Source organism: Diadema antillarum, unplaced genomic scaffold (assembly GCF_040938485.1).
Source record: "Diadema antillarum isolate AM-2024a unplaced genomic scaffold, OU_Dant_1.0 scf00000026, whole genome shotgun sequence".
Taxonomy (NCBI): domain Eukaryota; kingdom Metazoa; phylum Echinodermata; class Echinoidea; order Diadematoida; family Diadematidae; genus Diadema; species Diadema antillarum.
The window spans coordinates 1,463,263-1,490,281 of record NW_027270915.1 but is presented as its reverse complement, the minus strand read 5'-3'; the positions used below and the strand labels follow the sequence as shown (position 1 = coordinate 1,490,281).

Below are 27,019 nucleotides of genomic sequence, written 5' to 3'. Positions count from 1 at the left end.
CTGAAATTTTCGCGGTGGTTGTATTTTCGCGAATTTCGTGAATCGCCTTTTTTTTTGAACCGCGAAAATACAACACGCGAAAATAACAACGCGTGAATAAATAAGACCCTCGCTACCGCGAAATTAACAACACGCGAAAATGTCCGCCAAGTAGCAATTCGAGAAAGTATCTGTACGCGAAAATTTCAGCGATCCGACACAGCTAGATAGCTCAGTGCTTAGTGACGTTTTATTCATTGCTAAGGACATTTAGGTGATCGTTCTCCAACATTCACAATCAAATCACAATGGATGACTTCAAGTTGAATGCCAAGAAAATCGTAAGATGCTTGCTTTAGGCCTACTTTCTGTAAAACATTGAGATTTTATGTTCTGGAGAAGAATTTCTGCATACTAGTACTAGTAGATGCCCGAATGAACCGACGTACGCGATGCCGATGGACTGGACGTGGACCGGGGAAAGAAATTGAGCTCAGTCCCAGGCTTTCAAAATTTTGTCAGCCATTGTTTTGAGTGCCTGTGCCATGCTGTTGCGTGTGTGTGTGTGTGTGTGTGTGTGCGCGCACACGTGTGTGTGGGTGTGTGTGTGGGTGTGTTTATGTAGCCTGTACGTATGTAGGCCTATGTAGAAATCTAGATTAGCCGATAGAGCCTAGGTGAGTAGGATAAACACGATAAGAACGTTAAACATCCAGCGCGTAGGCCCTAACTTGTTAGACTGCTACCACTCAATATGGCACGTCAATCCGGCCTGCCTGTTCAAACTTTCAAACCTTCTTCACTTCAGTAACTTGAGTAAGCTTCACTATGACTCATGTCATGAGTATGACCTCGCCTTCACGCCACATGGTACGTATTTGTCCGTATGGGGTCGCTGCTGCGGTTACTATGACCTATGTAAATTCCAGTGCACTTGTGCTTGCACTAATGCAGCACCTGCTGTGCTTGCAGCACCTGCTGTGCTGTGCAAGCAGAGAGACATTTTTTATTTATTAGGTGATCCGAGTATCCTCTCGGATCACCTATTGACAGTATTGTATCTGTACTGAATCTTTCTTCTTTGTAATATTTCTTTCTCCTCAAATGTTGTGCAGCGGTTAACTCAAAAAGTCATTCACCTATCACTTTTAAACTTACACCATATATCGAGTCATCTATGTATCACGTCATAAGGACGACAGATCTATAGATGTAATGTATCATTGTGATCAGACAACCATGACGTCACTATGACGTCATTATCTGAAATCACGTTCACATTCGTATCTCATTAATGGAATGGAATTTCTCAATGAAATTTACATATCATATAGTTCAAGTCAAGTTCTATCGATATATCTCATAAAATATGATCACGATCCTGGTAAACGAGCGCGTACGCGCGCGTTGAAATTTTAACATGTTCCAATCGAGCTCAAAATTGTTTTGCACACGTTTCAGGTCATTTGGAGTATTTCATAAAAAATCGACGGACGCGTACGCGCGCGCGCGCATATACGCACGCAAAGCTCATATGCGACAAAAATATCCCGTTTTTTCACACGGATCGGATGTCTGAAATGTCAAGGAATATTTCTACCAAGTTTCAAGTCAATCCGACTCAATATGACGTCATACGGGCCCGTCAAAGTTGAAATTCCGCGCGCGCGTCAATGGCGATATACAGTACAACTATGTCAAAAAACCGCCTATTTTAAATCCGATTTTACTCGTCAGGATGGACAGTGACCCCCCATTTTCTTTACATATTTTGAAAGCTGATGAGTTGTACATGTCATTTCATGGGGTGGCAATGCTGGCAAAATGATTAAAAGATATCAAATTTCTTAATAAAGTAAAAAAAGTAAATTTTCAAAATGACGTCATCAAATTTCAAGTTTAGTCAAGCGTATCTTATATAAATCCTTTATCAATTTCACCCAGATTTCAGTATGTTGTAGTTTATTAATGTTCTTTCAAACATAAAATTACAAAACTTTGATTGGATATCAGCATCACCTCGTAAAAATGGATTGAAAGTAATCTTGTCAAATTTGACCAGTTTACGTGTTATCTCTATGGGAGTGCAGTTTTTCTGGAAATGAAAATTGACACGACTATCTTTCTCGAGCACTAGCTCACTTACCCTTCGGTGAATTTCTCCCAGATTTTAATATGTTCTAGCTGAGACTTTACGCTACCGTCAGTGTGCCCTTCATTTTTTCATACGATGTCGGGATCACGTCAAAAATTTGGGTTGAAATTCAAGCTTAATATTTTCGATGTATTGAGATATTTCTTTCTTTCTGCAACTTTCTTTGCAATAACTCAAGAAAAACAGGCCCTATCACCCCCATCTTTGGCACATGTTTAGTTCATGTCACGTACATTATTTCATAAAATAACAACTACTTGAGCAGACACCATCTTCGGTATGTAAATTAGGGTCAAAGGTCATAAATGTTTCATCCTGTATCTTGGTGAATACCTGTTCTATCTTTCCCATATTTTGCACACGCAAAGACCATATTACAAGGATCATTTCACAAAATAACCACTTTTTGCTCAGATGCCATCTTGTCTGTGCAAAGTGGGGCAAAGGTCATGGACATCTTTCTGTATCTTCGCTATGACGTGTTATCTCTATGGGAGAGAATTTTTCTAGATGTGAAAATTGACGTGATTGTCTTTATCGAGCCCTAGCTCACTTAACCTTCGGTGAATTTCTCCCAGATTTTAATATGTTGTAGCTGAGACTTTGGGCTATCGAACGTGTGCCCTCCACTTTTTCATATGACGTCGGCATCACGTCAAAAAACTTGGTGAAATGAAAGCTTATCTTCGATGTATTTTCATATTTCTTTCTTTCTGCAACTTTCTTTGCAATAACTCAAGAAAAAAACAGGCCCTATCACCCCCATCTTTGGCACATGTTTAGTTCATGTCACGTACATTACAGTAAACCTCGCATGAGTCGAAGCTCTCGGGACTGACAAAAATGCGTCGACTTAAGTGAACTTCGACTCTCGCGAGAGTCAATTTTTTTTTCGACTCACAGTTATGTACATGTATTGTAGTACATTTGCATGCATGTGTGTGTGTGTGTGTGTGCGTGCGTGTGTGCGTGCGTGTGTGTGTTAGCATTCAAATTTTCTCTTCTTGAAGATAATGTTCTTATTTTGTTCTAAATTGAACATGGAATTTGTATCAATACTAGTAGTTAAACGTAGTTCTGAGAATGTCTGCGCTAATGTGGCAATTAGTGCATGTGCTATGTCTATGGTGCAACATAGGTAGCCATCTCTGTCAACCTACCCTGAGACAAACACTCTCCCAGGCCCATCCCACCTCCAATGAACAAAACTGTACAGTCAACCGGGCACACACAAACAAGCTCCGCCCAGTTGGCCTGTCACTAAAATATGAAAGCAGCGATTGGTTGACCAAGGAGTTCTGGCTTGACATGGATAAAGTATGGATGTGCTGTGTGTATGGATAAAGTATGGATCGATGTGCTGTGTGTATACATGTATACATGTGTATGTATTCGACATGCGTGCGGAGCGGCATGGTGAGTGTGCATGCTTACCTGCAGCTGGTCAGGGACGGGGTTCTGCGACATGCCGATTTTTTTGTCCTCTAAATGTAATGAGAATGCCAGACAAATCTTCTTCGTCTCAAGTGATGTAAACTACGGGTATTTTGTACAAAAGGGACTGAATGTTTTACTTCGACACAGCCGAAATTCGACTCTCGTGCTTCGGCTTATCCAAATATTTCTTAGAGAAAATACATAGGGAAAAATCAGGACTTTTTATTTTGCTTCGAGTTAAGTGATTTTCGACTCATTCGATGTCGACTTATCCGAGGTTTACTGTATTTCATAAAATAACAACTACTTGATCTGACAACATCTTGGGTATGTAGATTAGGGTCAAAGGTCATAAATTTTTCATCTAGTATCTTGGTGAATACCTGTCCTATCTTTCCCATATTTTGCACACGTATAGACGATGTCGCAAGAATCATTTCACAAAATAACCACTTTTTCCTCAGATGCCATCTTGGGAGTGTAAAGGTGGGTCAAAGGTCATATGTATTTGTTGCTGTATCTTCGTTATCTAGTGTACACAGAATTTGGTACCAAAGATGGCAGACTTCCTTTTCTAAATGAGAATCCAAACATCACACGGCCAATGTCTCTAAACACAGATGAAACCTGTAATGATGGTCATCAGGATTCGAATCATTGATTAAAAAAAAATCGGATCAGCTTAATTTGTCAGTAATGACAAATTACAATCTCTAGTTTATTTCATATTTTTGTCCCCGCCGAACGAGTTCGAGCAGGGGACTATGAAACGGGCTCCGTACGTGTGTGTGTCCGTGTGTCCGTCCGTCCGTCCGTCCGTGTGTCCGTCCGTGTGTGCGTCCGTGTGTGATCAAAATCTTCAATTTGCTACTTCTCTGTCATTTATGAGCCAATTTTGATTCTGTTTGCTTTATATGATAGCACTACATGGGAGCTTTGAAACTTCTACACAGAATTTCAGTCGTGACCTTTGACCTTGACCTTTTACCTGTATTGTACATTTTGCTACAAAATGCTACTCCTTCGCCATTTCTTACCCGATTTTGATTCCGTTTGCTCTATGTGATGGCACTAGGTGAGGGCTTCAAAACTTCTACACAGAATTTTGACCTTTGACTTCTTTGACCTTTGACCTTGATTTTTTGACCTATATTGTACATTTTGCTACAAAATGCTACTCCTTCGCCATTTCTAACCCGATTTTGATTCCGTTTGCTTTATGTGATGGCACTACAATGTAGGTGAGGGCTTCAAAACTTCTACACAGAATTTTGACCTTTGACTTCTTTGACCTTTGACCTTGATTTTTGACCTATATTGTACATTTTGCTACAAAATGCTACTCCTTCGCCATTTTTAACCCGATTTCGATTCCGTTTGCTTTATATGATGGCATTAGTTGAGGGCTTCAAAACTTCTACACAGAATTTTGACCTTTGACTTCTTTGACCTTTGACCTTGATTTTTTGACCTATATTGTGCATTTTGCTACAAAATGCTACTCCTTCGCCATTTCTAACCCGATTTCGATTCCGTTTGCTTTATGTGATAGCACTAGGTGAGGGCTTCAAAACTTCTACACAGAATTTTGACCTTTGTCTTCTTTGACCTTTGACCTTGATTTTTGACCTATATTGTACATTGGCTACAAAATGCTACTCCTTCGCCATTTCTAACCCAATTTCGATTCCATTTGCTTTATGTGATGGCACTAGGTGAGGGCTTCAAAACTTCTACACAGAATTTTGACCTTTGACTTCTTTGACCTTTGACCTTGATTTTTTACCTATATTGCACATTTTGTTACAAAATGCTACTTCCGGCGGGGACATATATTACGCACCGCGTAATTTCTACTTTTCCTTGTTAATTTAGATCTACCCATCCATGATCAGTGATGATGATGTACATTATTTGTACCAAATTGAATGGCCCAAATTGGCCAGGCCATGAGTAAAGCCTTTACTAAAGGTTGAATCATGGTAAAGTTTTTGTTGCAATAAGATTGTGTTGTTGAGTACAGATGTAGTTTGAATTTTTGTTTTTGTTTTTTCTTCATGGGTAGTAGTGTACAGGTGTATTCCTTATGGTGAGGTAAAAACTTCCGCTTCGTACGGTAAAGGGATGGTACAGCTTTGGTTGAGATGTGGTTTCAGGTTTGAAATTTTACTGATGAAATAGAACCTCTAATGAAAAACTTCTAATACAAAATCAATATGAGAGCCTACTAAAGATATCAGATGAATTCAAAGTTTATGTGATGAGAATTGGTTTTGAAATGGCTGAGATATAATTTAGAGCAAGCAATCAAAATAAAAGGTGGGACCTACCTTGTTTTATTAGGATTACTTTGTTAGATTTTCGATATCTCGGCCATTTAAAAACCAACAAGTTAACTTTGAATTTGCCTTGCAGTTTACTTATAATTATGCTCTGTTACCTACATAAACAGTCATTAATTCTCATGAAGTGGTTTTTAAGTATCTTGCAGAAAGTTTAAAGCTGAATTCTCACCTCAGCGAATACTATATACTGTCCCTTTTAGATCTACTTATAAAAGTACTTACGTTACCTAAAGTTGCTTTTCCAGAACGATGGTGCACATGTATGTCGGAGCCTGTCAATCAGCCAAGATTATACTGCTCTTGATCCTTAAAGGACAAGTCCTGAAGGACAAGTCCACCTTCATACATGCGGATTGAGTGAATGCAATGTCAATATTAGTAGAACACATCAGTGAAAGTTTGGGGAAAATTGGACAATCCGTTTAAAAGTTATGAATTTTTAAAGTATCTGCGTAGTCACTGCTGGATGAAAAGACTACTATACATGTAGTGTATGATGTCATGATTATGTGTACAACCATATAAAACAAAATAAGAGATTTCACAAAAATTTACTTTTTGAATTAAGTGGACATTTCTTTGACTTGTTACTGACATTAAGGGTAATATTATTCCCCCTGCCTTCTGAAAGAGAGAAGTCAAGTGTTCTTTTGTTATGCGAGAAAAGTGAGAATATGTTGAATTTTCTTTATTCTCTTATATCATTGTACTCGTGTGACATCACAAGCTATCCTAGTCTTCTCATCCAGCCTTGAGTGAGCAGAAACTTCAAAAATTCATAACTCTTGAACAGATTGTCCGATTTTCCTCAAACTCTCAATGATGTGCTCTACTAAATATTGCACTGCATTCACTCAACCCACATGTCTAACTTGTCCCTTATACACTGACAATAACATAATATTCTCTCAATAAAACTTTTTTTTTATGCCTCCGCCACGAAGTGGTGCCGGAGGCAGTATGTTTTCGGGTTTTCCGTCCGTCCGTCCGTCCGTCCGTCCGTCCATACGTATGTCTGTATGTCCATCCGTCCGTACGTCCGTACGTCCGTCCGTACGTCCGTCCGTCCGTCCGTCCACTTTCGTTTACGCGATAACTTGAGTAATATTTACTGGTATTTTGCCAAACTTGGTCCAAGTATGAAGTATGATGGGCAATTATTTGATTAGATTTTGGGTGAAATCGGCTGAAGTTCAAAGGTCAAAGGTCAAGGTCAAATCATGAAATTGTATCCGTTTGCGCGATAACTCAAGACTGGATAGAGCAAATTTCACCAAACTTTGTTGGAGGATGATGTATAATGGGACAATTACTTGATTAGTTTTTCAGTAAAATCGGACAGAGGTCAAAGGTCAAAGATCAAGGTCAAATCCTAAAATGTATCTGTTTACGTGATAACTCAAAACTGGATGAAGCAGCTTTCACCAAACTTGGTCCAAGGATGATGTATGATGGGACAATTAGTTGAGTCAATTTTAGTGACATTGGCAAGAGGTCAATGGTCAAAAGGTCAAGGTCAAATGCTACAAATGTTGCAATTTTCCCCATATCTATGCAATGCCCAAAGGTATTTTCTTGAAACTTGGTGTGGACATGTACTACTGCGTAAAGATTCTCCAGAGAGAGTTTCATGTCATAAGGTCAAAGGTCAAAAGGTCAAAGGTTAGGTGAAAATGTTGCAATATCGCTTTTCTCGCAAATGGTTCAATGTATCTTCGTGGAACTTGGTACATACGCATGTACTGACTGGCAGGGATTATCTAGGGAATTTAGGGGTCATGGGTCAAAGGTCACGGTCAACTCCTCAAAATTTTACTATTTCCCTCGTATACTAGTCTATGCAATGCTTGCATTATTAATTTCAAAACTTAATACATGCATTACCTAATGGAGATTCTCTGGGAAATTTCCAGCCAGAAGGTCAAAAGTCAAAGGTTAAGGGTCAAAGGCCAGGTTTCAATGCCCCCCCCCCCCCCCCAAAAAAAAAAAAAAAAAAAAATCCATTTTGTACCGTCATTACACTCTTTCTTCATACCTTGGAAATCACTCAGATGCATAAACTTATAAAAATGTCTGTCAGAATTCAAGTAAAAATTCTCAATTCCCCAAATATGTGTACCTGCACTCTTAGAAAATTAAAGCAAACCCAGTTCAAGACATTTCTGACAAACCTGTCATTTCAATATTTTGCCAGTTATGTGAAACTGTCATTGGATCACACATTGTGAAGACATTGTACTATACGCCTATTGGGAGAATCTAATGCATTATGGCGGAGGCATCAGTCGCCATAGCGACATTTCTAGTTTCTTTCTTTTTTGCTTTAAAAACCCATAAAGGCTGATGAAACTCATCAGGCCAATGCACAACCCCTTTTGCCTTCCCTCCTACTTGTAGGCCTGAACTGTATAAAATTCTATCACCAACTCAATACTACTAGACTAGTAAAATTTAGTACTAGTTAGATCATCTACAGTACATTGTGGTTAGGCCTACAATTTTAGTAAATAGTGGCCTACATTTCATCTATATAAGACCAAGGGTGTTTAAAAGACATTTAACAACAAACAAATATTGTGATTTATGAATGACATTCACTGCATTGTGATATGAAATCCATCCACTCCACAAGCACGATATAAATATATTTTTTTCTTTTTTTCTTTTTTTTTTATACCCCCGCCAAACGAAGTTTGAAGGGGGTATATAGGAATCAGCGGACGGTCGGTCGGGCGGTCGGGTGGTCGGGCGGTCGGGCGGTCGGGCGGTCGGGCGGTCGGTCGGGCGGTCGGTCGGGCGGTCGGTCCGTTGCAAATCTTGCGTCGCGAACTACTTCCTCAGTTTTCAACCGATTCCCATAAAACTTGGCACAGATGTGTGCCTTGGGTTGTAGATGTGCAAGACGTATTTTTTGACAGTACCCAAAAGTACGTTGCCATGGTAACGGCATATTATGGGCAAAAATGGGTACAAATCTTGCGTCGCGAACTACTTCCTCAGTTTTCAACCGATTCCCATAAAACTTGGCACAGATGTGTGCCTTGGGTTGTAGATGTGCAAGACATATTTTTTGACAGTACCCAAAATTACGTTGCCATGGTAACGGCATATTATGGGCAAAAATGGGTACAAATCTTGCGTCGCGAACTACTTCCTCAGTTTTCAACCGATTCCCATAAAACTTGGCACAGATGTGTGCCTTGGGTTGTAGATGTGCAAGACATATTTTTTGACAGTACCCAAAAGTACGTTGCCATGGTAACGGCATATTATGGGCAAAAATGGGTACAAATCTTGCGTCGCGAACTCCTCCCACAGTTTTTGATCAATTTTTATGAAATTAGGTACAGATGTTCATCTGAATATGTTAATGTGCAAGACACATATTTCCGCAGTGACAAAAAGTGCGTTGCCATGGTAACGGCATGTTACTGGTAAAATACAGGGCAAAATGCTTCATGGCAAAACTGCTTCATCAGTGTTCTTCCAATTCTCATGGAATTCATATTGAATGTTTGTCTTAGGATATAGGTCAGCATGACACATTTCTTGACAGTGACAAAAAGTATGTTGCCATGGTAACAGCTCACATATTATGAGCCAAAATGATAGAAAATTTTGTGTTGCAAACTACTTCCTCAGTTTTTGCCCAATTTCCATGAAACTTGGTACAGACGTGTGCCTTTGGTTGTAGATGTGCAAAACGCATTTTTCGACAGTACCCGAAAGTACGTTGCCATGGTAACGGCATATTAATGGCAGAAGATCAAGGAAAGATCTTGCGGATTTAACTACTTCCTCAGTTTTTTGACCAAAGCTTATCAAATGTTGTTTTGACCAAAGCTTATGAAATGTTGTTTGGCGGGGGTATAACCAGTGGCTGTAGCGACATTTCTAGTTTAATAGATAGAGCAAGACAGGAATCTTGACTAATTTGTGATTTCAGATATTAGTCATAAAGGTAGTAAATGATTTACAAAATGAAGAAAGTAATATGCCTTGGACTGTTGGACAAATGGTCAATTCCAGCGTAACGGACATGACATTCAGACCACTTTTTTGTGATTCAAACCATCACACAATGAAATTGGGAGTCTCCAAAAGATTCTAATTGAGCTTATCAGACACATTTAAGTATATGTAATGTACACAGAAAATTTCATGGAAATTTATCAAGTGGTTGTTGAGAAATTGCATTTTTAGCGAGCGTAACGGACATGACACTAAATGGACAAGGCATTTTGATCTACTTACCATTATGAAAATTCCTGTGAATTTTTGGATAAGATGCAGCTGGTTTTGGTCTTGATTAAACCTTTAGATCATGCTTTACTCATAAAGTCCTAGTTTAGAGTAGTTTTACTGTTCATTCTTTTTTAATAGTTTAAAATATTGCGTAACGGACGTGACACTTCGAGTGTAACGGACATGACAGTTTTGTCCACTTTTTGTAAGCTAAGAGAATTTTTTTATTACAAGGTATAGCAGATACCAACGGTATTCAATTGTTTGCATAGTAAGGTTAGAACATAGGGACACACATCATAACTGCAATCATGTAATATTTCTTATATTTATATCATTTTAGGGGGGTTAGTCTTTGTATATATTTACAAAACAAAGAAATATAAAACAAATTCGCTCCTGCACCAGCTAGCTACAATTATTAACAAATTTCCAGTTACTACCACCCACCATAGCAAAACAGGACATATTACTATCTTATACTATGGTTATTTTTCTCTTAGTGGCCTACTATTTGATACTTAGTATTATACACTAGCGTAACGGACATGACACCCTTGTAAGGTGAACCATATTTTCACTTCTTTGTTTCAAAATAAAAAGATTAAAATAACTGCACACTGCTAACTACATTATGATCTTGAACAAAACATCAAAAAGTCCTTTTATTGCAGGTTTCAGTGATCTAACAGCTACTCTAAAGCACATGGAGTACAATGCCCAGAGTACCACAATGGCATACATGTTCAACACAGAAGACCATGTCTCCATATCTGCGGATAGGCAAAGAAAACAGAACGAACCAGATCTGTATGAAATAAAAAGTTTGAATACAACATCATTAAAATGCACTCAGGATTGCATCAACTTTTATGCAATGAAACAGGACCACAAAACTGTTTGGTACCATCATCAAATTAGTGTTATCATCTGAAAGAAATAAGGTATGAAAATTTCATTTCTGCAAAGTTCTTTCATTTGGCATTAATGTCATCCTTGGAGTAGAATCATCCTCTGTTATCCAATCTTGGATAGACTATTGTAAAAATTCCACTGCTACTACCAGTACTTTATCATTGTCAACAAATGCTTTCTTTTCTTGGCTAGAAGTGAATGATCAAGCCCCCTTTTTTTCTGAGAATTTTCACAACATATAATCCATTTCCATGTAGAGTGGTCACCTGGGCAACAAAGTATTTCTTGTTTTCTTCTCGGCAATTCAACTCATTCAAATTGTATAATCAACTTATTGCTTGCTTAGGCACTTCTTAAGGCTTGCCAGAGTGGTGTACTGGTTACATTATTCTCACCAGCTTGTGAGGTTCGGACTTCTTGAAATACTGGATGCTTTCCGTACCAACTAAATGATTATACAGTGTACCTTTCAGTGGATAAACATCTTCTCATAGCATCTCAAAATTGTGCTTGTTGTACGATGCTGTGCGCTGTCATTATACCAGTATATCCCTTGGCATAGAGGTACATCTAGTTTAGTTGTATTGATGAAATGGATAGCCAGCATTCAGACCGACTTTCTCTTACAATAGAGCTACATGTATACTGTCAACACGCTTAATAAAGCAAACAATTCCATTCTCAGCCCTCTTGGCAAGTGATATCTCATTAAAGTGCCACTGAAGGTGTGGATTTATATAGTCATAGAGATGAGAGAGGTATGTATGGATGCAGCACAAACTTTTTTTTTAAAATTATGCGGCAACACCATCATTGAAGACATTGATGCTGGTGACATTTGGATTCTTTGTTGTTGTATCATCAGTGATCATGCTCATTGGATGCACGAGGATCCATTTGTGCGGGAGTTCCTGGCTGTTGTGTTGACTCCATGGTGGTTATGTGTTAAATGTGGTCTACAATGTACTTATATGTAGAAAGTGCTCACTTTAAGTATTGAAGGGAAGGCCAACAATGAAAACTCCATTGTCTAAATACTCCTTGGAATGACAGCTGCTGTTTATCAGTCAGGATTACAAGAGGTGGGAATGGATCAAACCGGTGTAACAGGGTAGCAAGATCATCTAAAATCAACAGTCTTCCAGTAGCAGAAAGCAAACTCTGCTTGTTTTTGTTTTATTGAGTTATGTGCAGACTCAATTATTTACTGAAGTATAGAAATGTCCTATTATCCTCAAGCAATTAAAACTAATCACCACCCTGTTTCACTGGGCCACAGTGTTATTTTTGCCACTTGTCTAATATGAGGTGTCATGTCCGTTACGCAAAGTGTCATGTCCGTTACGCCATTTACAGGAAAACTAGAAGTGGTATAGAAAAGTGGTTTTCACACATGGGCAATTCCACGGTAACTAGGACACAGGTGCCAAAAATTCAAAATGATATTTGTTTCAAACACCATACATTTTCAGACAGTACTTGAGTTGAAGTTTTAAGAATCATTATGTTTTTCGATAAAAGTGGCCATTTTGATTTTCAAAATGGCTGCCCAAATATGCCTATAGCTCAATGGTGAAAAGAGTGTATTGTCGCATAACTTACTCTCTGTATATCCACTTTATTAGTACTCTAAACAACAATCTTTCATATGTATGCAGTTACCAGAGAAGTCTTTTACCACACGATAGAAAAAAAAGCTGGTAGCTTTAAAGAATTTGATAAAAACTGTTAATTACTTTGATAATGATGGATGTAACGTCAGTTACCAAAAACAAGGAATTTTTAAGTTTATTCACCAAAGGAAGTGAGCTGTATGATGTAACTTGGGATTTCTAATGTATGCCCATATGCCTTTATTTTAATACCAGAAATAAGGATACTTGGCATACTGGAGAGTCAAAATGAACACTACAAGATGTGTAACGTCAGTTACCGAAACGTCATACACGAGTATGTAACGTCAGTTACCATGACAGTAATTATAACTGAGGCAAATTTTTTTACTTTTGGCCATTTCAATACATCTGGGAAGTCAACTTACAACAGAGAGCAGCAATCCCTTTCATAGGAAATGATGTCATTACCATGGTATGTCCATGGATATTTTTTTTAATTTTATTTTATTTCTAAATTCATTTATTTATTCATTTACCATGATTATCTTTTTTTGGGGGGGAGGGGGGCTTGAGCTTTCGATTTTTGATTCAGCACAAGTTTAAGGTTAAATCATCTGGAAGTTTAGTTTGCCACATGCAGTATATGCACTCAAATTAGTACATTCCGAGTCCTACGGGATGATAAAGCTCCCAAAGTTTGTAGGCCTAATCAGTGACATGATTGCATGTTAACCACATTTTCTATAAAAAAAACAAAAAAACAAACTTCTGCACAGCTGTATACCAACAGTTTAACAATCTTCACCAATGTTTGCTTTTGCTGGCATTTTTTTTTTTTTCAGGAAGCTTAGTCAAGTTTCTACCTCAAGGCAAATGCACAAACAGATATTTCTTCTCTTGCACTTAAATGTGTGGTGTAGTTAACATGGCTGATCTTGTATTATGGTATGTAAGGCATGTACTCATTATTGTTTGAAACTTAACACTGATGTTGCTCAAAGTGAGAGAGGATTCTATAGGGTTTTTAAAAAAAATTGTTCATACAGTGTGTATTTGTTGATAATTTTATTCTATTCATGCAGGGACATTTTGTAATACAACACATGATAACTAGTTGTATGAACAGGAAGAGTTTTTTATATTGATTTTAGTATTCTTTCGTTGCAAAGTCCGATTTCTTGGTATCTCGAATGTATTTGCAAGCCATGATATATCAGTGAAAAGGAAAAGAAAAACAGTTAAATTACTTCAAGCTAGGAATAAAACAATAATGCTCTTTTGACCAAAAAAGCATTTATTTTTCTTCTTCATAGAGAAATATTAAAAGTGCGACACTTTTCATTTAAATCAATTGATGATGGAGATCATCAGGAGTAAAATAAAGAAAAGAAGGAGAAATATATCACAATAGATTTCATACATATCTATGCATATTCATGAGTTGATACATGTTTTTTTCCCCATGACCTGGAAGATATTTTGATATTTTTTTCAAGCACAAAAATATCCATGTTTTGTGTAGTACTACAAGGTGTTATGGGTGGAGCACTCTATGTAGATAAAAACTTTCCTGTTCATTAAAAAACAAACAAACAAACAAACAAACAAACAAAAAAGCCCTTAGTCATGTCAATATATTTATACTTGGAACTGCTTAATCTATTAATGGCTCTGTGTAATCATAAATGTTGAAGAAAAAATTAAATCTTCAGACAAATGTCAAGAAATATCCTCTTGTGCATTTACATTATTTTTGCCCAACTGTGCTATGGCATGGGGGGGGGGGGGGCCCACCCAATATTATTTGTGTCTTTAGATTTTGTTTTAATTTGTTGCTGTAGTTGCCTGGGATTGTCACTGGTACATTGCAGCAGTATAATAACCTGTTAAATAAATTAGTTCTCTGTAAACCCCACGGCAAAGTATGTGTAACGTCAGTTACGTAACGTCAGTTACTGACATGTTTACCTTTAAGTTTTCATAGAACACAAAGAAAATGGACTACTGTTTCATTTCATTGTGTATTTATGACTGATGAACCAAGGTATGGCTCCATATCAACCAAATCATTCTGAATGGTCAGAATTATGATATATCACATAGCTATTCCCAATCATGATTTTGCATGTGTAAACCCTATGGCAAATGTAAGCGTAACGTCAGTTACGTAACGTCAGTTACCGTCATGCCTTCACTAAAATTGGCATGGTGGTAAAAGGAGACAACTAAAGTGCACATTATTTTGCACACCTGTTCCTAAGAACCTAGGTGTATTGCCATATTAAACACATAAAGGCTAAAAGTCAGGGACATGAGATATTTCCATTTACATCTACACCATAATTTTCCATGTCTTTTTTCCGTAACGTCAGTTACCGACACATTTTCACTTGCTATGTGATAAGAAATGCAGTTTGAGATAAAACTTTCCACCTATTTCTTCATTCTCATGAACTTATTCATCAATGCTAATTGCAAGCCCAAGGTGCTTTCATTCACAAAACTACAAGGTAAACAATTTCATGAAAATCCTTACGTGTAACGTCAGTTACCGTGGAATTGCCCACATGCAAGGGGATTCAATCCTAACATAGAAAATTAATTTACAGCAACTTTACACTAATTTCCTCTTGGCTATGAAAACTTATAGTGAAAAACGTAACGGACATGACGCTTCAAATGTTATAGAAATCACACAACTTTGAGGATCAATGGGTCAAAAACTGATGAATGCTAAGGAAGTTGGTTGTGATTTTCCGTTGATATATACACTGGACTATAATTTAAAAGCTGAGCAAGGCCTCTAGGACATATCTGGCCTTCTTTAGAGACAAGAACACTAAACTCTTTAAAAATAGCCAAATTTTTGCATCATTGCAACACATCATACAGAATTTTCATTGACTGAGAAAAATACAAAATTTTGTAATGACAAAGATGCGACTAGTAAAAAATGAAAATATATATGTTACTTTCTTAGAATATTTGAGAACTTAAGTGAAACTCAAAACTTCATTTTTTCACCAAAGTGAACATTTCTCATGGAATTGCCCATATGCTGTTATTGCTGTTTTTATCTTCATTTTTTTCTTGACTCAGATTGCTGCCCAAAAGGCCAAAGACCGACGAGCGCAGTCTCCCGAGACTGAGTCAAACTGGGACAGTTCAGAGCCAGAGGATGACGACACAGTCACCCAGATTAGCTCTGGAGAGGAGTTTAGTGTCAGGTCAACGCACTCGCAGAAATCTGCCAAGTCATCCAAGACAATCAAACAAGGTGGCCCATGCTGAGATGAAAAATAGATTTTTGTTATTGAAGCCGCTGTTTGAATGATTTATCTGTCAAATTAAATGATGAGAGTTATGAATGATGACGAAAATTAAATCTCAACTAGCAGAGTATTATTATGAACGTATGATGAAATCACATGTAAATGAAGATTTCTTGATAACTGCCATGTGAATGTGGAATGTGAATGTCATGTGAATGTTTACCTTCATTCTAAAGGTAAACATGCCTCTTACATTGACTTTGTTATTGGCTCTACAATTTTCAGTATCGTCAATATGATATACACTTGTATGATTGCTCGTAAAAACAGCTTTGAAATCAAATTTTATTTATTCATTTCCATTCATAGGGTGGATAGCCCTTTCAGCTCAAGACTGATTTCCAAAGGGGTCCACATACATGTAAAAATACAACGTATACAAAACAATGAACAAATACAAACGTATGATAACTCTATACATAACAGCAAACTGGGAAAAAAACAAGAAGTATAAGATTTTGTACAGTGGTCAAATGAAAACAAAAAAATTAACAAATAAATTAGACAAAATAAATGTAAAAATAAAGTCTGAAACATTAAATAAAGAAATGAATCATACAATAGTTTACCAATTGGTAATCAAATATGGTTCTAACAATCTAACGGATTTAAGAAATACAAAATTCTCACGTCCCTATTAAGATAAACCTAAGTTTAATCAGGAGGTTCCAAGTTGTGTGTGATGCAGTCTGCTGTGTACATTATTTGTCTAGAATTTGAATAAATTCTTTCAAAATTCTAATCAATTTTCACATTGGGTTAGAAAGAAGAGAATATTATTCTGTGTGTGCTAATCACTGCTATCTTGTCTTTTTGTCAACAGACAATAGTATATTTGAAATCCAAGGGTAATGACATAATGGATGTCTATGAATAATAACTCTCAATTACAGATTGTACCTCATGAGGGCTTGTTGTAGATCTGATATCTGCTTTTTGAAATAATTTTCACTGACAAAGTACAAAACTTACTTGACCTGATTCTTTTTTGTTTGTTCTTACTCTAACAGTCAAAGCTGAAAATCTCAAGAACAAAACGCCATCTAAGCCAGAAACAGGAAGCTCAAATAGAAAGACATCTAAAACCGTCGTTGAAAGTGCATCTGCAGCTAAGAGGTGAGTTTGTATGTATTACATTGCTATGTATTGAATAAAAAACATAAAGCAGAATTTCCAGCCAAAGTAGGTTCATGATTACAATGTGGAAAAATGTGACATATTAAGAATATGAAAATGTGACCAACAATAGTAACTTGTCTCTATCTACTGTCTTTTTAACACCATAAGTTTGCATGGGCCCTACAATTAGCCCCGGACTGCCTAAATCTGTCCTCATCTAAGTTTGTAGATAAGTATAGGGCCTTCTCAAAGTGGAAGTATGTGTTCAAAGAGCTACACTGTATACAGGAAAAACAGCAAGACTGAAGTCAAATGATGATAACAGGAGCCATGGAACGAAACATATCGTCGGCATCATCAAATACAGATGGGATCCATGTAATAGTGCTAATGTTTGTAGAACTTAAAGAGAAGGTCAAAGAAGTTAAAAAAAAAATTGAAGTAAGGAAGAGATGAAAATGCTTCAAAATTGATGATGAGTGGTTGAGATTATGGATTCAAATTTTGACTTTGTGCAAGATCCCAATAAAAGGTGGGTCCCTCATTTTTATTAGAACCTCTTTATTTTTTGATATCTCAGCCATGTCAAAACCAATTTTAAAGATAAACCTTGAATTCCCTTAATATTGCATTTTCTTTTCATATTTCATAAGATGTTTATCATTATCACATAAGGAAACCTGAAGCTCCATCTCAATGAAAACTATACCATCCCTTTGATCCCAGAGTTTTTAATGATATGAAAAATGATACTGCTGTGAAATCACACATATGTGTGGACTAGTGCTTTGAAGTGGAATACTTTCAGATGCAAACATTCCGTCTTCTTCTACAGGGTCTGTCGATGTAATTCTTTGTTTTTGGAATCTACATCTAATTAGAACTCCTATCACTTAAATGCTAAGTGCTAGCAATAGTGATGATGATAACATTCACATATTCCAGTACCAGCCCCATTATTTTCAAGAACTCTTTTCCATAATCTGGCATTTGAAAAACATGCACTTCATTTTCATGCTTCTCTTGTAGGAATAATCACCATTGTCATTGTCATCATCTTTTGTAGCATCATCATCATCATCATCACAATTAACTTTGTGAGCATGAACAATGTCATTCATATTTTTTCACATTATCCTTGTCATCATTATTCATTAGCATCAATCATCATTGTTTGCGTAGACAACCAAGTTAAATTTGTGTTGATAGTGGATGTTGTCTTCTTTTCTTCTCCTTTTATCATCACATGATCACCGCCATCCACCTGTGACTCTCTTAGTGCTGCAAGGTCAGGGGTCAATGTCTTTGTGGACCGTGGCATGTACGACTCTGAAGACGACTCTCAGAGATCGACGACCAGGAAAGCAAAGAAGAGGAAAGATGCTGATGGGAATCCACCGTATGACTTCCGGAATGCAATCAATGGTGAATACACCAAAAATCAGTGATATGCAATTCGAAATTTAGCTGTCACTTGCTTGGAACTTTTTGAAGTTGTTTTGATGACAACACCCCCCTCTTACTGTATTATTACAGCTCATTTCCAATTTCGATTACAGTGTAAGAAGGTGGGAAATGGTCATATTTGCATAAAAAAAAGCATCATTTAAAGAACCAGAATTGCTGGCAAATGAAATGGGAGTCAGCTTTTACCCTTTGAGGATGGGCTTATTTTGCCATAACATGCATTTCCCATCTAGACATCTGCCAGAGTATGCTGGGGACTAGTCTTCAGTGGGCTAATTGGAGAAAAAGATGGCATACATGTGTATTAAACTGAAATTACCAGTTTGTTTCAATTCAAATTTGCATCATAGGCAGCAATGCTGGTATTTACAGATGCCTTTGCGACTAACTGAACAATTATAGAGTGCCTTATTATTGTTAAACTGGAATACATGTTGCAGTCTTCTGAACTGTATTCAAGTTACTCACAACATCCCTCTAATGATAAGATGACATCATATAAATCAAATGTTTTTCTTTATACAGGTTTAACATGTTTAAAATCAAACATATTTAGATTATGATGCACTATTTTAATGATATGTGTCTGATTTGTCAATTCATTACCTATAAAAGATATTGATTGATTGATAAAATCTGAAAAAGAAAAGAAAAGAAAAGGTATTACAGAACAGAAAGAGTTTGCTCCTTGAGAAAATGTCAGTCATTGTGCATTTGTGATGAAAGGAAATGTTTTGAGGTGTCTTAGAAATAGAGCAGCAAGACCTTTTTGTACTTCTGTAAACAGTTAATCTTTGGATATTATGTTTGCAGGTTGTAGGACGATTTGTCCAGGGCCCTGTTTTATCAAGTGAGAATCATGAATTATCCTGAAATCAGTGTTATAACTCTGACCCACAACAGATTATAACTATTGATGAACAATACGTCTCCATTATCATTTATGAAGAAACTCACAGACTTATAGTTGATAGTAAAGTTCTGAATGATTTATGGAGTTATGATTGATGTGGGGAAGTTATACTTGATTTCTGGGACTTATAATCAATCATAATTTTTTAGTAGAATTTGACCATGCTTTTATCCACTCATCAATAATAGTTCTTTGCATCACAGTAACTGGGAAATACCCACATAATGTCATAGAGATGAAACGAATGGATTTATATTCGTGTCGTCTACGACGGTCCAAAGTCAAACAGAGAAATTTCCCACTACAGTTGGTGAATCAAAAGAACATTTAGTCAAATTCAAGCTTCTTTTTCAAGGATGAGTCATGATTTCCAAAGATAGATTGTTCTGGTTATCATATCATTGTCACATTTTGTTGTTGTTCAAAGATTCTGTAGAAAGAGTGCACAATATTTCACCTTGGTGTCACATTTACATTTTATAGAATGGGTAGCGAGAATCCTGCGATCTGATTGGTCGAGAGCTATGCGTTCATTTTTACTGGCCGCACGCTGAGTCACAGTGGTAAACATGTTATCGCGCACTCAGCAAGAGTACGCGTACTTGTAACAAAGGTTCGCGCACTAAAGCAAGCGTTCGCGCACCCAGCTTGGCCATGCATCCAGTAAAACTGATGCATGGCTGGCCATGCATCCAGTAAAAACGGTAAGTACGGGTATGCATGCCCGTTTACGGCAAGCCAAAAGGAAATGCATCCAGTAATTTTGTCATCGGGTAACACGATAGAAAAATGGGTTTTTGACAAGAAAATTACCCATTCTATAAATCAGATGACGCACATGTCTTTTCGTGCGTCAGTCAGAATATAGTGTGCATGCGGTAACTATGGAATTTAGCCTAAACCCACTCGGCTTTGCCTTGTGGGTTAAGCATTCCATAGTTACCTTATGCACACAATTCCGACTGACGCACTCAGACCTGTGCGTCATTTGTATACTATACCTTGCAAAGCCCTAATGTTGTGGTTGTTGTTTTTCATCTTATTTGCAACAGATGATGACCCCCCAAGTGAAAGGTCAAACCATCGGCCAGGACGCAGCCGAAAGGGTCAGTCCTATGACCCAGCTCCGCCAAAACCCAAACCACAAGCTCCTCCGCAGATAGGTAATTGTAAACAATGACTGTGAATTCACTGGTTCTTGCTGTGAAGAAAAACAAATGTGCTGACACAAGTGAAGTTCATCATTCTCAATTATCATCTGTATAGGACGTTTCAGCGGCGCATTGAAAACGCGTATTGTAGTGCGCTCAATTTTACCTTTCAATATCAGAGCATATCGAACGAAACACATAGGCCAACGTATTAATTCTCCACGGGCTACCGTTGTTGCTTGCTGTTCAAGATCACACCATATTCTGTCTTGTCTGTTGCACGAGCGCTTGCTGAGTGCGCAAAAGCTTGCTAATAGTGTGCGTCATTTTGTTACAAAACATGTACATCACAAGCGCGCAAATAATCTTGCTAGTTGCTTCATACACAGTTTTAGGGGCTTCCCCCTCTCGGCGCTGGAATGTGACTGCCGAGTCAACTTCAAAAACGAGCAGAAGCCCGGTATTTTTGTGCAGTTTGTGCTTGATGTACTTCATTGTACATGATAATAATTATATTGGATGGCATTAATTCATGGAATACCAGGGAATATTGCACTCGTTAGGGCCACTGTATTATATTGGATGGCTATGAATGGGATACCAGGGAATATTGGACAAGTTAGGGCCAATGTATTGCACGAATCGAAGATGAGTGCAATATTGACCCTAATGAGTGCAATATTCCCTGGTATTCCATGAATCAAGGCCATCCAATATAATTATTATCATCTATACAATCAAGTAGAGCAAGCATAAACTGCTCAAAAATTATCCCGCGTCTACTCGTCTTTGAAGTTGACTCGGCAGTCGCATCCCAGCGCTGAAGAGGGGAAGCCCCTAAAATTGCGTATGAAACAAGCAACAGCAAGATGTTTGCGCGCTTTTGAATTGTAACGAAATGACGCGCACTAGTAGCAAGCGTTTGTGCATTCAGTATTCAGCGCTCGCGCAATAGACGAGACAGAATTGAATATGGTGTGATCTTGAACGGCAAGTAACAACGATAGCCTATGGAGAATTAATACGTTGGCCTATGCGTTTCGTTCAATATGCTCTGATATTGAACGGTAAAAATTGAGCGGACAACAGTACACGTTTTTAATGCGCCGCTAAAACGTCCTATGCAGATGATAATCCCTGGTATTCCATTCACAGCCATCCAATACAATATAGATATTCTTCAATCCCTGCTTCTGATGTACTATTTTTTTTTTGTTTTTCTGTCTTTCTGTTTCTATTTGATTGTGTTACCCAGGTGGTGTGACCTACAATGTATATTATATAATTTGAGGACAATGAACGTTACATCGTCTGAATTGAGAATTAGATTATGTATGTCTGTGATGACTGTACAGACATTAAACATTTTTATGCCTCCGCAACGAAGTGGCCGGAGGCATTATGTTTTCGGGTCGTCCGTCCGTCCGTCCGTCCGTCCGTCCGTCCGTCCGTCCGTCCGTCCGTCCGTCCGTACGTCCGTACGTCCGTCCGTCCCGTTTTGTTTTTGTCGATATCTCAAGAACCGTGTGGTGGTTTTACATCAAACGTGGTATGAGGGTATATCCTTGGGGGATAAAACTTTGTGTGGATTTTAGGGTCACAGGGTCAAAGGTCAAAGGTCACAGGTTTATTTTGTGAAAAAAAAATTGAAATTTCATGTTTTTCTCCATATCTCGCAAATGCTTCAAGGTATCTTCATGGAACTTAGTATATATGCTTGTACTGATGGGCAGTGATTATCTAGGGAAGTTGGGGGTCATGGGTCAAAGGTCAGGGGGTCAAAGGTCAAGGTCAACTCCTCAAAATATCACTACTTTCCTTAAAATGCAATAGGCTGAAGGTTTTTTTTTTAAAAAACTTGATGTATGGCATGTATTACCCAATATATATTTTTGGGGAAGTTTCTTGCCAAAAGGTCAAAGGTTAAAAGGTAAAAGGTCAAGTGAAAGTGCTAAATTGCACTTTTTCCTCCATATCTCGAAAGTAACTCAAGGTATCATCATGAAACTTACATATTTATGCGTGTTCAACCTAACAGTGATTCTCTTTGGAACTGTGAGGTCAAAGGTCAAAGGCCAGGTTGGCTATGAGGTCAAATGTCTCAGGGTAAAGTAACTGATTTAGATTACTTATAATTCAAGAGAAATTCAAAGAAAAAAAAAGTGTAATCATTTTTTTTTTTCTGCATTGCAACCTTTTAAAATCAAACTTAGCATTGGAGACGATGAAGTATTTGCCAAATTGAATGTTTAGACATCATCGATTGTAATATGCAGAGATATGGGAAAGTCTGATTGGACCGTGAAACAAAATACTGCACTTAATCAAAGGTTTGTTTGTTTGTTTTTTTTTTGCTTTATATGATGTCACATTTTTTGAAATTTTTTATGAAGTGTAATATCCATGTAAACAACATAAGTACAGTATTCTCCAAGAAACTGTTTCCCCTTTCCACACGTACTTGACTTGCATTCATAGACACAGGATCATGGGACGACTCAGACGAGAATGAGAAAGCTCTGGCCGAAATGTTGAGAGAGAGAGATGGGGTATTGCAAAGCAACAACAACAAGGCATCAGAAGATACAGGTGAACACATTTACATATATCACTGGCTAGTATACAATAGAATCATGTACGAGAAGGTTTAATTAGACTTCTTTTGAGTTTGTTTGCTTTTTTTTTTTGGGGGGGGGGGGTTGTTATAGTAATTGGCCTTGATATTTCTCCATATCTCATCAGGGAATGTGAACTTTTCTGAGAAGGGAAAAAAAAAAGTTGTGAAGGTTCATGATGTAAAGAATGGATATCTTCTGTCTCCTGATCTTCAAAAAGTGTAAAACACCCTTCTGGCATTGGTAAGTGTTAAGGTGATGATAATTATTATTAGTAGTAGTATCATTGTTACCATTATCAATTACATCAATGTCCTTAGTATCATTATTACGATAATTAAAGGGGATAACAATTCTGATACATAAGTTGATGTAGATGACCGTCACTATGTGTGGCTATACTGCTGTAGTGTGGCCAGTAAAAGCAAGGGACAAATCACAGACATCTGAGTTACATGTGTATGTGATGTGTATATCTATTCTAATTTTAAGTTGTCATGTTCTTCTTGATATAAAACTTTGAGCAGAAACACTCATCCTACTGAGAGATATCTGTAAGTGAACATTTTTTTACATTGCACTGATGTCAAGATGAGAAATAGATGCATTTTTTTTTTTCATGTGTGACAAAGAATGAATTCTTTTTTCATTTGCTTCCTTTCGCCGGAAATGATCTAAACCTATCTGGTATGATGATGTGTGTTTTCACTAGAAACGAAGCCCAGTGAAGACAGCCATGTCGCAGAAGAAAAGAAGAAGAAGAAAGGTTGGTCCGTCAGTCTGAAGAGCAAAACCAAAGAGACAAAGGAGAAGAAGAAGAAGGAAAAGAAGGAGGAGAAGGAGATTGCAAAAGTGGAAGAAACCAAGCAAGAGATGCCTGTTGCCATGGTAACTCCTCCACACCCTGCACTCAGGCACACAGAGGTTGAGATGGAGGAATTTCCAGTAGAGGAAATTAAAAGCATTGTATCTGTGGAGACCGATAATAAAGCAAGGTATGAGTAACTGCCATGAATATTATTAATACTTTTTGAATTTTGTAAGATATGGATTCTTCTCTACTGCTCTGTTACCTGGAAATGCAATTTTTATTGACATAATATAATGTGGTGTGATGTTATTAAGCACTGTGATTATAACTATGGACCTACTACTCAAATGGACTATGAACAGAGGTCTTTCTTTGATCCAATGATCACCACCGCCACCTGATTATGTGCATCTTAATGAGTACATTCAGACGTTTGGACAATGACGATTGTGTAATCGTGCATCATCACTGACAAAAGAACCGTTTCCAACATTTCGGTCCTATTTGGCTGAGGTGCCTTTTCAGACTCCTCTGCCTTTGAATAAACACCAATGATGGGGAGCAGCAAATGTCGAACAAGGACAAATTTTGGATCACAAAGTTGGTAATTGCTGAAGCACACACTTGCCGCAACGCATGTAATGTCCGGCCCGAATGGCGAGACAAGTATTTTGTCTGCTGTTACTGTTCATGTTTACTCTGAAACAATGTGCAACAAAGGGGGAAAAATAGATTACAAGTCACGATCAAACTGCAAATTGTTTGGTTTTTCTTGTAAAGTACTTGTATTTTGCAAATGAAATTTCTTTAGCGATGATTTTGTAATATACACTACTACTGCACATGCATTTTTCTTGATTTAAGAGAGTTATTATCTTTTGCGCATGTAGTTTTTAGATTTCTCAAAGTGCTCTCTTGTTTTTATCCAGGCTGGCTGTCAGTGGACAACACTGGATCAAAGCAGGAAAGCATGTTCAAAATGTTTTTGTGGCGCTTTTGACAGAAACAGGTGCGCGAATTAAATAACGAGCGATGAATGTCCATGTGTAGTAGGTCCATGTTATAACAAAGCACTCACACTCACAAGTACAATAACAAGTGTTAACTCCAGTGGTATATTTAAAACAAAAGAATGATACTTGTTTAAGAGTTCCATACTTGCACTTTTAACGCAGATCACAAACTGGTGTCACAAAATGCATGAAATTGGAAAATATGTGTTTACAAAAGTTTTGTAGATGTAGTTCTCTGCAATGTGATGCAGACTGTTTACTAAGTTGAGTATTTGCTTGGCATTTTTGCAGATATGTTTATATCTATCACCATGGTAACACATCATACTCCGACACAAGGCAAGTTCAGGAGGAAGTGTACATGACGGCCGTTGCAGACAAATCGGAACGAGCCGTCAGGAGGTGTGCACAGGAGATCTTTGCTACGCTGCGCATCCTCGTCGACTTAATCCTCATATTCCTCCTGGAGGGGCTGCGATTTTTCCTGTATAATGTCATCGGCGCCCTCTTGGTTGGACTGACGCTCGGCTTCGGGAACTATTTCCTCAGGCCATTTGCCGCGGCGCTCTTCAACGGCCTGTGTCAGCCAATCGCAATGTTTTTCTTCAACGTGGGCGTGGCCACAAGGACAGCCACTCAGCCATTCATCGAGGTTCTCCATAAGATGTTGTCAGTGGTTGCTATGGTGATTCGGGCATTTAGGCTGGTGGAGATCAACAGGACCACGGACCACCGGCCTCACATTCAGGAAGTCTGAAAGGAACTCGCATTCCTCATAGTATTACGGGTTATTCTTTTATAGCACCTGGGTAATCTCAAGTACACCTTGTATATTGATATTATATGCCAGTACAAATATAAAAACTATTGCATAGTATGGGCATTGAATAAAAGCACAGGAAGAAACTTGTTATACTGAGCTGCTAGGACAACTGAAATGTTCTGGTTATATTGAGTGTCTTATTACATTTATATGTCAGGGATAAAAACAAAAGAATACAAAAGGAATGGGACCTGTAAAATTACTTTGTTATTTCAGATATCTTGCTACAGTCAAACCTGTGTATAGCGGCCACTGTCTATGTTGGTCACCTACCGTATGCAACCACTAGACACAATTCGCCCACAAGAGAAAAGCCACATTGATGACTCTGTCTATAACAACCACCTGTCTACAATGGCCACATTTTTCGTCTCCCTTGGGGTGGCTGCAATAGACAGGTTTGACTGTATATCCGACCCTGTTATCATGAGGTTCCACTGTACTAGAAAGAGAGAAATCCAAAGGAACACCAGTAGTGCTTACATCCTTGGACAAGATGTTTTTACCCACAATGTCCCTCTCGACCCAGGTGTATAAATGGGTACCTGGCAACGCTAGGGTAATAATAATAGCAGGGCCCTCTGGTAGAACAGTGGCAACACTGAAGAGGCTACCCTGGGTAAATAAGACCATATTATTATATATTATTATTATCTAATCGAACAAATTACTAGTAGTTGCAGAGAAATTTCTACCTTTACTTCAAGTTGTTACAAACGTACTTTCTTTTGGGCAATAAAACAGGCCAATAAAGATTAATCACAATCACTGTTGGACCCAATGGTGCTGTAATTACACTTGCTTGTAGACAAAAACAAAAACAAAAACAAGCGAGTTTAAAGTACAGTCACTCCACTGGGTAATTGTGATTTTTTTTTTATTTATTTATATTTTTGTACAATGCACATTACTCTTCTTGTGGAAGATGAAGAGCTTTACATGTACTTGTATCAACCATGCTGCCAGAGCTTTCAGTGGTGCTCTTTGATTGTATAAATAATAGTTTTATTTGGGCAAGTGACTCAAATTCATGCTCTTGGTGTTAAGAGAAAATGAACAAAGATTTTGTCGCATTGTCTGTGA

General features: G+C 37.7%; 1 protein-coding gene across 1 annotated transcript; it reads left to right on the top strand.

Annotated features, from left to right (window-relative positions):
* Positions 1 to 287: 287 nt before the first annotated feature.
* LOC139734567 (uncharacterized) lies at positions 288 to 25,870 on the top strand. The gene is made up of 8 exons (XM_071645345.1): positions 288 to 320; positions 15,792 to 15,969; positions 17,041 to 17,140; positions 18,423 to 18,568; positions 20,576 to 20,686; positions 23,153 to 23,263; positions 24,002 to 24,284; positions 25,405 to 25,870. The coding sequence occupies exons 1-8, from the start codon at positions 288 to 290 to the stop codon at positions 25,868 to 25,870; spliced, it is 1,428 nt and encodes a 475-aa protein (XP_071501446.1).
* The last annotated feature ends 1,149 nt before the right edge of the window (positions 25,871 to 27,019 follow it).

What these genes read in the sequence shown, in the direction of transcription:
- LOC139734567 (XM_071645345.1), top strand. Translation starts at nt 288, where the DNA reads ATGGATGACTTCAAGTTGAATGCCAAGAAAATC. An exon ending in CTTCCGGAATGCAATCAATG is followed by an intron (nt 18,569 to 20,575) that starts GTGAATACACCA and finishes TATTTGCAACAG; the next exon opens with ATGATGACCCCCCAAGTGAA. An exon ending in GAGACCGATAATAAAGCAAG is followed by an intron (nt 24,285 to 25,404) that starts GTATGAGTAACT and finishes GCATTTTTGCAG; the next exon opens with ATATGTTTATATCTATCACC.